The 14,212-nt window shown below is 41.7% G+C and overlaps 1 protein-coding gene across 2 annotated transcripts in view; it reads left to right on the forward strand.

Annotated features, from left to right (window-relative positions):
* arhgap46b (Rho GTPase activating protein 46b) overlaps positions 1-10,477 on the forward strand; it is a 97,767-nt gene extending 87,290 nt beyond the window's left edge. For both annotated transcript variants that reach the window (XM_053642542.1, XM_053642543.1), the window contains exons 6-10: positions 2,513-2,586; positions 3,556-3,755; positions 6,254-6,345; positions 6,531-6,700; positions 7,766-10,477. In XM_053642542.1, the coding sequence (XP_053498517.1) occupies positions 2,513-2,586; positions 3,556-3,755; positions 6,254-6,345; positions 6,531-6,700; positions 7,766-7,960 (731 nt within the window). In that variant the 3' untranslated portion in view covers positions 7,961-10,477. The remainder of the gene's footprint in view (positions 1-2,512; positions 2,587-3,555; positions 3,756-6,253; positions 6,346-6,530; positions 6,701-7,765) is intronic.
* The last annotated feature ends 3,735 nt before the right edge of the window (positions 10,478-14,212 follow it).

Here is a 14,212-nt window from a genome sequence, read left to right on the forward strand (position 1 = left end):
AGAGGAGCAGATTTCAGGGGTTCAGAATCGGGAGCCAGTTCAATGAGAGGGGGTTCAGGCAGGGGTCTCTCACTGTGCCAGCCTGGAGGGCTGTAGTGTGGCAGCGAGTGGATGGGGCAGGGTCAGAGGGGTTCTGTGGGGAAAAAAAAAAAAAAGATGCTTCCCTTAATATGTTAAGCACTTCATTGGAAAACCAGGATTCTTTGCTTCTATGGGATTAAAGAAAAGCCATTACAGCAGTGACCATTGGTATGCAAAACAGTCCTTTGCTATCTCTCCTTTCTTTCTTCTCCCTCTTCATCTCCTCACTCGACCCCTCCCACTTTGTCTGGCTGAAGTAGTGGTGTCAGTCGGTTATTCTTTGTTTTCTCGAGGCCACTAACACAAGTGGAGGAGGACCAAGAGAAACAAACCAAGACAAAGAGCGAGCGAGGGAGAAGGAGCGAGGCAGGGAAGGATATGTGTATCTGGGAAAACATGACTACTCCTTAACGTGAGGCAGGAGTAAAGGAAGTTTTTTTTTATTTTTTTTTTTTAAATATGGATATGAGTGGAAGAATGAAAAAGAACTAGGAAAAGGAAGTTGATTTAAAAAGGTGAGAGGAAGTGAAAGAGGAATGGAGGTACGAGGATAGCGTCGGTGGGGGGGGGTCGGTGTAGATGGATCAAACAGACACAGGCGCTTGTGAAAAGTCTGACCCATGTGCTGGATGTGTTTTCACTGCCCTGATAAGTCAAGAGCTACTGATGTAAAACACCAGCTGTAAAAGCGGCAGTTTTTTTTTCTCCATCTTTTTTTTTTTTTGCTTGTAACCAGGCCAAACTAGCTCCGGTTACAAATTGTCTTTGCAGGCTGTGACATATCTTAAGTGGCTTTGAATCATCCTGTGTGCACTGTAGGTGTGTCTGTGTTTGTGTATTCTAGCCTATAAAAAGCTGGCCATTTGTTTCTTCAGACCGACCAGAAGAGCTGTTTTGCCAGAGGTGTGAACTCAAAGTCCAGTAATGCTTGGACTCCTTAATTACTGCAATGGAAAACACTTTCTGTCCATTCTGTGTCTAGGAAAGTTCCTAGTCATTCTACATAATCTGTCGTCCTCATTTATCTCCTCATAACCCAACTCTCTTTCACCCCACTCCCCAACACACACACACACACACACACACACACACACACACACACACCCCCCACACCAAGTAGACACTGATACAGCTGCTGTCTGTCTTTTGTTTTTCATAACAGGCCCTTATTCAATTCACCATACACTCCCTTTTTATAACAAATGAAATGCTCCTGTGACTCCTTTTAGCCATTTTTACAGGCTGCAAACCTTAACATAAAATTTACACAGTTGTTAACTTCAGCAAGAATTGTTTGTTTGTAGAATGTGGTGGTTTAGGTGAGGTCTTCACATCCCTTTTCCTCTGTTTCATCTTTCGTCTCGTCTTCTTCTTTTCTTTACATGCTCTCGCTCTCAATTTCAAGTTCAAAGAACTTTATTGGCATGATTGTTTACATACAATATTGCCAATGCATCAATATAGATCTGAAAGGAGTGTTAATAATAATAATAATAATAATAATAATAATATTAATAATAATAGAATAAATAAGTAATAATTACTATTATTACTCTCTCTCTCTATTATTATTATTATTATTATTATTATTATTATTATTATTATTACTCTCTCTCTCCGTCTCCATGTATTTGAGACACGATATTGTTGTTTCTGAGGTCCAGAGTCAGATGCCTCCTCACCGAACAGGACATGAGAAAACACGACTCTCACACACCATATTAAAATATTAAAACAGCTTGAACTCTAATCTGCCATTCTGTAGTCAATGTGTCTTTAGTGGTGTATCTTTTCCTTTTCGAGCATGAACGCTAGCAGGGTCCATCGTACACGCCGCAAAATACAGCTCATTTATTTTCAAACTACGGATCGTTAACTTTTAACCATTTATCTGTCAGAAATGTTCCAATTACAAAGTGAACGTTGTGGCTGCGAGAGTTATTTCACATCCACGCAACGTTACTCCGCTTCACAGCAGTGTTGTCATAGCATCAATGCCGCATCACTTTCCCCCGAACTCCAAATACTACACTAATGACAGAAGAATTTGTGTCTGTTTGACTTGCGTGTGTTTGATCTTGCGTGTATTTGTAGTGAGATCTGCCGTATCGGTATATTTTTCTTAGCTTCAGCTAAACTCTAGTAAAACATGCTCAAGCTGGTTTTTATCTAAACCTTGCACACACATTAGGGTAACTAAAATATACACATGCAATTCAGATTCCAGCTCCTCCAGTCCCTGAGCTGTGCAGATGTGTTAACACCTTTTAAAACCTGCGCTACATAAGCTGGGTTCTGTTCTTACAGTAAGCAATGACTCCCTCGTTCACCCTTTGGGAAGTTCAGCACAATTCCCTGCTTCATACATAGTGATGTTTCAGCAGTAAGCCCTGTCATTGATTAGTTATTCTGTTATTCATGTTCTCCACAGGTCTGCCAATCAGCACGTACGCCAAATACTGCTACCGCAAGCTGCAGAAAGTTGCTGTGACTGGGGGTAAAAAGGTAGGATTGGCATACCTATTTATTTATCTCAGACCAGTTCATCTTGTGGCCTTACCAATAATGAAGCTAGACGGGCCTCCAGGCAAACAGGACAGTTGATTGAAAGTTATCCACACACTTGAGGTAAACAGAGCTGGCTTGATGTTGATCTGAAAGGTCAGCGGTTTAAACGGGGTTTCCGGAGAGAACAACCACAGGTTTATGGTGCTGCCGAAAGAAAAGAGGCTATAATGTGTTCAGGCTGGCCCGAGACTGCGGAAGTGTAACATAGTGTAGCACTGTCTAAGTGCCTACATGTGTTAACAATCAGCCTTAAGAAAGCTCCATGAGAGCCTCTTGGCCTGGGGAAAGCGGGTTACTGTAACCTCAGATCTACACATCACACACCCACAGACACACACACACACAAACATAGAGGAACATAGTAGTGAGAGATGCAGTAGCTGTGTCCCAGCTCCTTCACTGTCCTTTCTCCAGTCTCCACCCTGTAATCAGCGTCCCACCACTGTCTCCATTGTTTCTCACTGAGGTGTTATATTTAGCAGCACACCACGCAGCTGGTCACTTCCTACTGGTCCATCATATGCAAATCTTTGTCCTTTGATTTTAGAAAGTCTAGAATCTTTAGAAAGAGTGCTAACTAACTGATAAAAAAAAAAGAAACACAAGCTTATCTATTTTTCCAATGCTAGCACTAATGATAGTAGCAGTCCATCATGTGATTAAAGTGCGTTACTGTCAACTTTGTTATGTTTAATATTGTTGCTTGAAGGATTGGACATTGACCAATTTCCATGAGATGTTGGTTATATATAGGTATATAGATGTTGGTTCAATGTTATATTAAATACATATTTTATCAGGTTTTCAACTTGTCGATTTAACGTGAGACACTGGCTTCTGTATTCTGTGCTCATCCCGCAGTATCTCTCTCTCGCTCTCTCTTTCTCTTTCTCTCTCTCTCTGAAGGGTCTGAGGAAACCTACCCTGGATGAGATTGATCACGGGAGGAATGCCATAGTGACACCCTCGCTGTTCGGAAGTGCTCTGGAGGAGATCATGGAGAGGCAGAGCCAGCTGTTCCCTCACAGGAAGCTGCCCTGGGTGCAGGTGCAGCTTTCTCAGTGTGTTCTGGCACTCGGTGGAGCCCAGACAGAGGGGATTTTCAGGTAAGATAGAGAGAGAAAGGCGACAGGGCCGAGCATATCACGCACATAACACATTGCTGTAGCACCATCTATAGCAAGTATGGGAAAAGTACAACTACCATTTTCTCCCCAACTCGGTCACCTGCCAATTAGCATCCACCAGCCATCTCTTCCACATCATCCACAACAACAACTACCAACCACATGAGAAGCCAGCTAGCCACAGATTTTTCGAACCGTTGCTCTCGTTGCAACAAAGGGCGGCATAACACACTCGGAGGAAAGTGCTATCCGCCATCTGACGCTGTGATTGACAGGGAAGAGAGAATAATGCTATCCCTTCCACTCACAGAACACTGCCAGGTTTTCTACCTGGGCTCCCAGTCATGGATGCCTGTGGCATCATAGGGATTCGAACTCATATTCTCCCAACAATAAGGCACACACTTTTCTGTTTTAAGCATCCCTGAACATCGTATGGCAGCATAGGGCACGCCTTTAACTAATGATAGTGTGAGACTTTGGTTTGAAGAGACAGATGGATTTGGAGTTGGACTTTTTTGCCACAAGGAGTGAAAGGCGTAGATGGGAATGTAGGGTTTCAGGTGTGGTCTTTCCTTCTAAAAGCATTTTCTCCATAACTGCACAATTATCCACCTCATTTGCGGCTATTTCTAGCTTCCAAATAAGGTGCTATGTTACAGACATAGCAACATTTTATTTTTCCACTCCTACACCATCTGAGGCAATGCAACACCAACTCAAGCAGCCTGCATGCCTGCAAATTTGAGAGCACATTTCTCACACGTAACAGCTATTTGTCAGGTCAAGGGTTTTTTTTTTTCATTTGTATTGGATAAAAGTACAGATATGCTGCCATGAAAAAAAGGTAATTAGCTGCACAGCGCACATTAATCAAGGACGAGGTTAAGATAGGGTGAGCGCATTTCTCAGGTTCTTGCTAGAATTAAAACTAATAAGCTTGTTCAATTCTAAACTTAGCTGCAATAGGGTACAGGAACATATAATAACATGCAGTCATGTTCATTTGAAACAAATAGTGAGAAATATACAGTAGGGATGAACCTACTATGGGATTTTTGCAATACTGATAATAAAAACATGAAAAACCCTGCGTATGCCCCAAACTGGGAGGGGTATCACTTTCAAAAACAGGCACAAACCACAGAAGCTTGAGGGAAGAAACGAGTGTGTAGATTCTCCTCTGCAAATGTCTAGTCGAGTTAATTATACCAGCTAAACAAGTATGTGTCCTCTCCTCTGTCTACACACAGCGCTCTCTGTAAAACTGTTGTAAAGTCTTCACACATGCTCAAAGCTGTGAGAAATCCCTGGTCACTGGGTGGTCCCTACACGAGCTGTTTATCCAAACTGACCCCCATTTGTTTGACATTTGGCAAAAAGAGTAACAACATCAAAAGCATTAATCGTTTACACGGCATAGCTGTTCACTTGAGGCCAGCTGATATGATTTCAAAAAACAGATATTGCCTCAATACTTGTTCACCACAACACACAGCTAAACAGATGCAACAGCGCCAGCTTCATTCCGGGTTGTGATGGAGAGATGAGCACATGGATGATCTTTACACTGTGTTGATCAGACTGGGAGAGATAATGTGGGATCAGTTTTTCCTTTCATATGCCAGCGAGTGCAGTGCTGTGGGCATGTGGGGCTCAAAAAGACAAACATATTCTTTCCATCACGCTCTTTCCCTTTTTCCCTTTCTCTTTCCCTTCCCCTTTAATCATCTTTTTAATGACGCCCGTCACCTGTGTGCGTCCTGTCAGGAAATCTGTCTCTCACCATTTGTCATCTGCTATTTTTAATAACACTCAGATTGAAAGGGTTATTTGCTTCAAGGCCTCTGCGAATTATTACCGTTGCACTCTTTCCTGCTTGATCAGGACACACACACTAAATCATTTCTCTTTTTATAAAATTTGACTGCAATGGATGAAAAGCATGTGCACGTTGAGCCATGATGTTGTGCTCAGATTCGGATAAATATAGTGGATCGCTTTCTGTAAATAAAACATTTTGCCCTCAGAGAAACTTTGTAGAATGAAAAACATTCCATTGACCCCTTCAGGACACGATAAGCGCATGAACCATATCCAACTATACAAATATTAGGCACATTATTCAATCATGTACCATCATGTCCATTCACTGGAGTCATATTACTGTTTAAAGTTATTGCCATTTTGGCTAATAGTTAATATAACCAGATGATGACAACTTTCCTAGTTATCCGTAGTGTTCTCCACCTCGACCACGATATGATCACAAGACATGACTAGCTGTACATCTAGAAGCATAGGTGTATCATGACCCCTACTTTGAGAGCCATGGCTGTGAACATGGCAACGTCGTTTCTTTTCAGTTTTGTTTGATTAACTGAAATCTTGAAACAGAATTATGACCATAACATTAACGGTGTAGTGGGGTGTGCGCACGACACTGTTAATGGGCGTTGTGTGTTTTAATGTTGCAGAGTCCCAGGAGACATAGATGAAGTGAATGCACTCAAATTACAGGTGGACCAGTGGAAAATTCCAGAAAACCTCTCGGACCCTAATGTCCCTGGTAAGGGCAACATCATCAATGATTGTGATCTAATGTTACCTGATGAGCCTGTGATCTAATGTAACCTGTCTCATATTCAGAGGGTATTATTTGATGGTTGGAGTCATGGACAGGCCTGTGATATCTTTCTCTCGCTGTGTGTCTCTCTCTCTCTCTCTCTCTCTCTCTCTCTCTCTCTCTCTCAGCATCACTGTTAAAGCTGTGGTACAGGGAGTTGGAGGAGCCTGTGATTCCACAGAGTTTCTATATGCAGTGCATCAGTAACTATGAGGACACTGAGGCAGCCATCAGCGTAGTGCAAGCTTTACCTGAGCTTAACAGACTGGTACTGTGTTACTTCATCCATTTCTTACAGGTAACACACACACACACACACACACACACACACACACACACACACACACAGGAGTAAATAAAGAATACTTATTAAAAAATAAATGTTTGCACTCATTGATATGGTGATTTATTCTCTGAGGAGACATTTTACATTTTGGGTTTTTACATTTGAGTCTCCAGTGTTTATATATATATATATATATATATATATATATATATATATATATATATATATATATATATATATATATATAATTTTTTATTAACTTTAAGAGAGAAAATAGAGGCTGGTAAGGAAATGACTATAGGGAACGCTGCTATAATGTAAGTGATAACAGGAACTATCTTGTTTCACAGATGTTCTGTAGCATTGAACATAACTATAAACAAATAAAAAGGTACAACGTGTCATGCTTTAATTCATAATTTAAAAAAAACAACTTTCATTAATGAACATTTTATTTGTTGGTAAATTCCTGTTGTATGAAAAGCAATAAAACACTTTGTAGGAACATAATTGGGGTGGTAAAAGCATCATAGATCATTTTCTTAGCTGAATGAGTAAAAGGTCTCACCAGTCACCAGTGCAAATCAGCTATTAACACTTTAAGTGGCTGGCACCTTGCCACTTTGTCCCCTGTGGACTGATGTATTACACATTCAAACACAATAATTCATACATTCTGGCCAAATCATGTGCACGATCATTTTAGATGTCGTGGGGTTTCAGTCCACCTTTTTAATAAATAAATAAATATATATATATATATATATATATATAAAAATAATATAATATATAATTTTTTTTAGGCGAATTTGCATTTAAGAAATCCTGAATGGAAAAACGGCTAAATATTACACACAAAGAAAAAAGGGTTTAACATTTGTACTTCATTAAGAGAACACACAATTAACAATGGCATGATGTCATAGTGAAGACTGTGTTCGGCTTTCTGAGTCATGTGTTGTGTTGTTGCTCCTCTTTAATGACACATTTGCTGATTTTCTAACTAATTTTGCTTAGAATTTGTGGTGAAATTTGAATAGAAACTTAATTCATGACATTTTCCCCTTGCCCCCTCAGGTTTTCGCACAGCCGGTGAATGTAAGTAAGACTAAGATGGATGTAAACAATCTGGCCATGGTGATGGCGCCCAACTGTCTGCGCTGCCAGTCAGACGATCCGCGTGTCATATTCGAGAACACGCGCAAAGAAATGTCCTTTCTCCGCATCCTCATCGTGCATCTGGACACCAGCTTCATCAAGGACCTTGTGTGACCTTTAAGCCGTGACAATGTCCATCCCCGCTCATCCGTGTGATCATGCGTGTCTCTTTCTTTATGGGATTTAGATCTATGGCATCGTTGCCTATTAACGATCATGCCGTTCAGCCATGTCAGCGCTTTATAACTCTGAGAACAAGAATAAAAACGACATGCTGATGTCTTGAGGGAAGGGACGGATAACCTCGTTTGCTTCTTAAACTTCTTAGCTAAAACCTCCAAATATGAATCACCAGCAATTGACTCACTGATTCACTGAATACCAGCATTCAACTGAGGTTTTCGGCCTGTTTGACCCGAATTGACTCGGAATCAGTTTGTGAGTGAATCGTCACCAGAAATGCAGATGCCACTGTAAAGACTGAATCAATCTGCAGCAGTCAGACTGTTAACATATGAAACCAAATGTGCAGGGATCTACGGCTCTTTGTATTATTACTAATAACTCTGTGTTTTCAATAAGTTGGGTTTGGACACCAGTTTTTGGACAATTGTTATCTTTTTCTTTTTCTCTCTCTCTCTGCTAGATTATCTGGGCAATGATCCGCAGTTCCTCAGTGGATTTCTCTAATTTAATATGGTTTGCGTGTGTTGGGTATTTAATGGATACTAATCTCTATGCTACGAAGTGTATGAGCCTCTCTTTTGGTCTTAGATGGATCTGCAAACTCTAAAAAATCAGTCTCATGCTGTGTGTGTGTGTGATGGCTTTGTGAAAGGTCATCCTTCTGTAATCAAAAGCTCAAGGCATGGAAGGTGCTTCAAAACAATCTCTCCTTTATCTCATCTTCTGAGAAACGATGCGTTTGATGTAGCGCATGCTATTTTTATGTGTTACGCGTGTCAGCAGAAAGGCACGCAGGACTGTTTGCCGGATCCGCGCAGTCGAGATCGTACGGTTAGACACTATACAGTATTTAGCTCTGGAGCTTCGGAGACCATTTACAGTAGTGATTAAAGGCAACTGGAGTTGTGTTGAAATATTTTCATCGCTCATTCATGGGCTCTCATCAGTTCTTAAACCCGCAAGATTAAAACATAACTCACTCCGCAGATGACGTGGATGACCGCAAAACCTCACGGACATATTTTTACTTTATTTTCCATAAGACGCGACAATTTCATATCTCAGATATGTGGGTAAGGACATAGCCGGGAACCAGGCTGTGGTATATTTAGCTCTGTGGTCAGACTTTGGGGTTTAGCACCTAGCATGGGAGCGTTTTGGCTCTTGATTTTGGAACAAGACTGTTTTTTGGTTTGTTTGTTTTTTTGACCACATGTGTCTGCACACACAGCACACCCTGATTTCACCCTGATTGTTAAGATGTAGGCCCCAAAATAAGATCAGGCAAAAACAGTCAGGCTTGATTAAATGCTTGTTAAAACCCCTTGCTGACATTTCTGTCTGGGTCCTGCTGCTCAATGCTTTACAGACCCCCAATCATTTCGTCCATGACTGGGACTCCTTGTGCCGTTTCTTCTCATCGTCCCACGTCAGTCAACGCAAAACAAGCAACCCGGTTGGAAAATACAGTAATCCAGCTGTTCTTGTAGTCCCACTTCAGATTCATCATGAATCTTCTCACATAACTAAACAGCTGGTCCATGCCAATGACCTTTCTCTGTTCTTCTGTATATATGACTGTATGTCTCACATTATATGCTTACCTAATTTATCTCTTTTCAGTCAAACAATGAGGCTATACTTACTTTACATCTTTTCAGTCAGTTCAGAGTTCTGTCATACATTGTTGGGTTTTTTGTTTTTTTTTAAATATAATCCTTTTGATGATTGTGTTGAATAGGGAACAGAACTGTAGCAGAAATACAGCCACACATATCCCGTGTGTGCTGTTGACCTCCACTAAGCTCGTATATTGCACTTACCCCTGTGTCCTCCCTCTCGCCGGCTCTCTGTGACCCTTGCGGGGACTAATGACCTCTGACTCGAATTGTAAATATTTTTTGTTGCCATGGCCTCTGATGGGCCAGCTAGAAAAAAAGATGGATGGCGAGTATTTCATTTCCATCGTTTCAGAATGAAAGAATAAAGTTTGTAAATTTGCAAACATTTGTAACATATTTCTCACTTGAACTCTCTCCCTTTGCCAGCGGTGTTGGATCAACTACTCAATATTTAGGGTTTTCAGTTCGGTGTTTCAGCTAGGATTAAAGAGAATTATATTCGCGCATACATATCCATCCATTTTCTGTACTACTTATCCTATACAGGTTCGCGCGGAGTCTGGAGTCTATCCCAGGGAACTCGGTGCAGAATGCGGGAGACACCCTGAATGGAGTGACAACCCATCTCAGGGCACAATCGCGCACACACTCACGCACTATGCACAATTTAGAAATGCCAAACGGCCTACAACGCATGTCTTTGGACTGGGAGAGGAAACCCCCGAAGCACAGGCACAACCACATGCACACTTCTTTTCAGCTGTGGACTTACAGATCGAGTGGCATTTCCACATGAACACGTGCGGCAAACCACCAAGCTTTCTTCAACACAGTGCAGAAGCATTCAGACAGGACAGCGTAACTGATATACATCAGTGCGGTGTTTAGCCCCAGCTTGTGTCGATCTGTGGCTCCAATTAGTACAATTCTAGGCCACTTAGACTGATTAAAGATTAAGTACCAAATCTTCCAACTGCTAGCTCAATCACAGCTACTCCAGACATTAAATAATTTCACTGTGAACCAGGACCATTAGACTGTAATCATTCATCAAGTATTCATCATGTAATCATGAATACTTCTCTGAAAGCATGACTAATTGAGATAAACCCTTCTACTCATATAAAAGAGGGCAGGAATGAGATGATAAACATGTTTGTGCACTTAACAGCAGCCAGGCAAACAATGCTAATATGAATAGTCAGCAGTCTACTGAATACTGCTCTGCTGTATTTCTCTCAAATTGCACCATTAATCTCGGCCGAGTTCTCGTGTCCTTCAGTGCACATATTTTGTAATGCTGTGCACACAATAAACAAAAATCTAAAACCCAACTCAAATTCTCCCTCATCAATTAACAATATGAGGGTTAATAATGATTCCACAATCATTTTTTCATATATCATCATTATTGCACATGCTAGATGCCAGTGCTGACCCACTGCAGGCCATCACCGCAGCTTTCTGAGGTCCTCCAGCATACTGATTTATCAGCACAAAGAATGGGAGGAAAAGGATCCTCACAAGTGAAATGTTCTCACAGGACTGCAGTACCTGTTCAGCACTACAGTAGAAAAAAGAGGATCTTCATTTTCCAGTGCCTGACCATCTCCAAAAGAAAAGATGAACAAGGTCTCCCTCTGCTGGTTAACTGCTGCACTCGCATCTCAGGTCACAATAATAATAATAAGTCCTCTGCTGCTATTGATATATCAGTATCATATAGATGAAACGTACACAGCTTCATAAATATATATATATATATATATATATATATATATATATATATATATATATATATATATATAACATCCAGTTGTTGTTTTTTTTAATGAATAAAGGGTGTGCTTATTTTTCCCACCTGATTTCTGAATGCTGGTTTACTTTTTGGGGGGTAAATGAGTATATATTGAAGTGGGCATGGTGGTTTAGTGCAGCGTTTCCCAGCCTTTTTTCAGTCACGGCACCCTCTGAAAATGTTCAAAAACTTGTGGCACCCTACACAAACACTAATGCTAGCAGCGTTAAGCCTGGTTTATACTTGACGCGTCCGCAATAGCGTGAGGGAGCACGCGGCAATAATGACGTCACCGCAGAGTGGGCGGTCTAGCGTGCTGAGTGCGCGGGGCCTCATTCTGCATGGCGGTATGTACAGTATTTTTTGTAACTTGCCGCGCAGCGCCAGATCCGGAAATGAATGACTTCGAGGTGACTCTTGCAGAAAGGTACGATTGTACAGGCATCTCTGTGATCCATCCATGCGGGACCATAGAGATACAGGCACAAAATTCATGGAAAGGTTTTTAAAAATAGTGATTAAACCTCATTCTTTTATCTTTATACATAGAGACATTTATATCGATGGGTGGCCATACAGAGTGATCATTCTGTAATAACTTTCTTTTGTCTCTATATATAAAGAGGCATTTACACTGATGGGTGAACAATCACCTGATTTTGTAAATGTGAGAAATGACATTCGCAGGAAGCTCCCACTTTGTGTTTATGTCTACAGTAATTGCTAATATTTACAAAATGATCCTACAATAAATAATAAGTCTATTTAATGAAAGTAAAGTCCATGTTTAATAAAAATCTTAATGAAATTAATAAAATAAAAACATTAAGGTTGTTCAATTTAGTTTCATACATGTTCTCATATTTACAGTATCTCACGTAAGTGACCTGCGTGAAGTTGACCCCCCCCCCCCCCCCCCGCGCACAAACAGAGCACAAACGATTGAGACTTTTTCGGGTTACTTTGGAGCATGTGGGGGCTGAGTGACCCCAGAATGACCTATAAATATTCTTTTAATATCTCCAAATCCGAAGCAGCACAAAGGATACTTTTATCAGCACAAACCAGCACAAACGAAGCACAAACGATTGAGACTATTTCGGGTTAATTTGGAGCATGTGGGGGGGCTGGGTGACCCCAGAATGACCTTTGAATATTCTTTTAATATCTCCTGAACCGAAGCAGCACAAACGAAAATTTTTACGGCACAAACCAGCACAAACGGAGCACAAACGATTGAGACTATTTTGCTGACGTTTTGCGTTGGTGGGGCCCCTCACATTTTTGTAAATATTTGATTATAACTTTTCATGTGACAACACTGAAGAAATGACACTTTGCTACAATGTAAAGTAGTGAGTGTACAGCTTGTATAACAGTGTAAATTTGCTGTCCCCTCAAAATAACTCAACACACAGCCATTAATGTCTAAACCGCTGGGAACAAAAGTGAGTACACCCCTAAGTGAAAATGTCCAAATTGGGCCAATTAGCTATTTTCCCTCCCCGGTGTCATGTGACTTGTTAGTGTTACAAGGTCTCAGGTGTGAATGGGGAGCAGGTGTGTTAAACTTGGTGTCATCGCTCTCACACTCCCCCATACTGGTCACTGGAAGTTCAACATGGCACCTCATGGCAAAGAACTCTCTGAGGATCTGAAAAAAAGAATTGTTGCTCTACATAAAGATGGCCTAGGCTATAAGAAGATTGCCAAGACCCTGACACTGAGCTGCAGCACGGTGGCCAAGACCATACAGCGGTTAAACAGGACAGGTTCCACTCAGAACAGGCCTCGCCATGCTCGACCAAAGAAGTTGAGTGCACGTGCTCAGCGTCATATCCAGAGGTTGTCTTTGGGAAATGGACGTATGAGTGCTGTCAGCATTGCTGCAGAGGTTGAAGGGGTGGGGAGTCAGCCTGTCAGTGCTCAGACCATACGCCGCACACTGCATCAAATTGGTCTGCATGGCAGTCCTCCCAGAAGGAAGCCTCTTCTAAAGATGCTGCACAAGAAAGCCCGCAAACAGTTTGCTGAAGACACGCAGACTAAGGACATGGATTACTGGAACCATGTCCTATGGTCTGATGAGACCAAGATAAACTTATTTGGTTCAGATGGTGTCAAGCGTGTGTGACGGCAACCAAGTGAGGAATACAAAGACAAGTGTGTCTTGCCTATAGTCAAGCATGGTGGTGGGAGTGTCATGGTCTGGGGCTGCATGAGTGCTGCCGGCACTGGGGAGGTACAGTTCATTGAGGGAACCATGAATGCCAACATGTACTGTGACATACTGAAGCAGAGCATGATCCCCTCCCTTTGGAGACTGGGCCTCAGGGCAGTATTCCAGCATAATAACGACCTCCAAGACGACCACTGCCTTGCTAAAGAAGCTGAGGGTGAACGACCTCCAAGACGACCACTGCCTTGCTAAAGAAGCTGAGGGTGAAGGTGATGGTCTGGCCAAGCATGTCTCCAGACCTAAACCCTATTGAGCATCTGTGGGGCATCCTCAAGGTGGAGGAGCACAAGGTCTCTAACATCCACCAGCTCCGTGATGTCGTCATGGAGGAGTGGAAGAGGACTCCAGTGGAAACCTGTGAAGCTCTGGTGAACTCCATGCCCAAGAGGGTTAAGGCAGTGCTGGAAAATAATGGTGGCCACACAAAATATTGACACTTTTGGCCCAATTGGAAAGTTTCACTTAGGGGTGTACTCACTTTTGTTGCCAGCGGTTTAGACATTAATGGCTGTGTGTTGAGT

This window comes from Ictalurus furcatus, chromosome 15 (assembly GCF_023375685.1).
Source record: "Ictalurus furcatus strain D&B chromosome 15, Billie_1.0, whole genome shotgun sequence".
In the NCBI taxonomy this organism is placed as follows: Eukaryota; Metazoa; Chordata; class Actinopteri; order Siluriformes; family Ictaluridae; genus Ictalurus; species Ictalurus furcatus.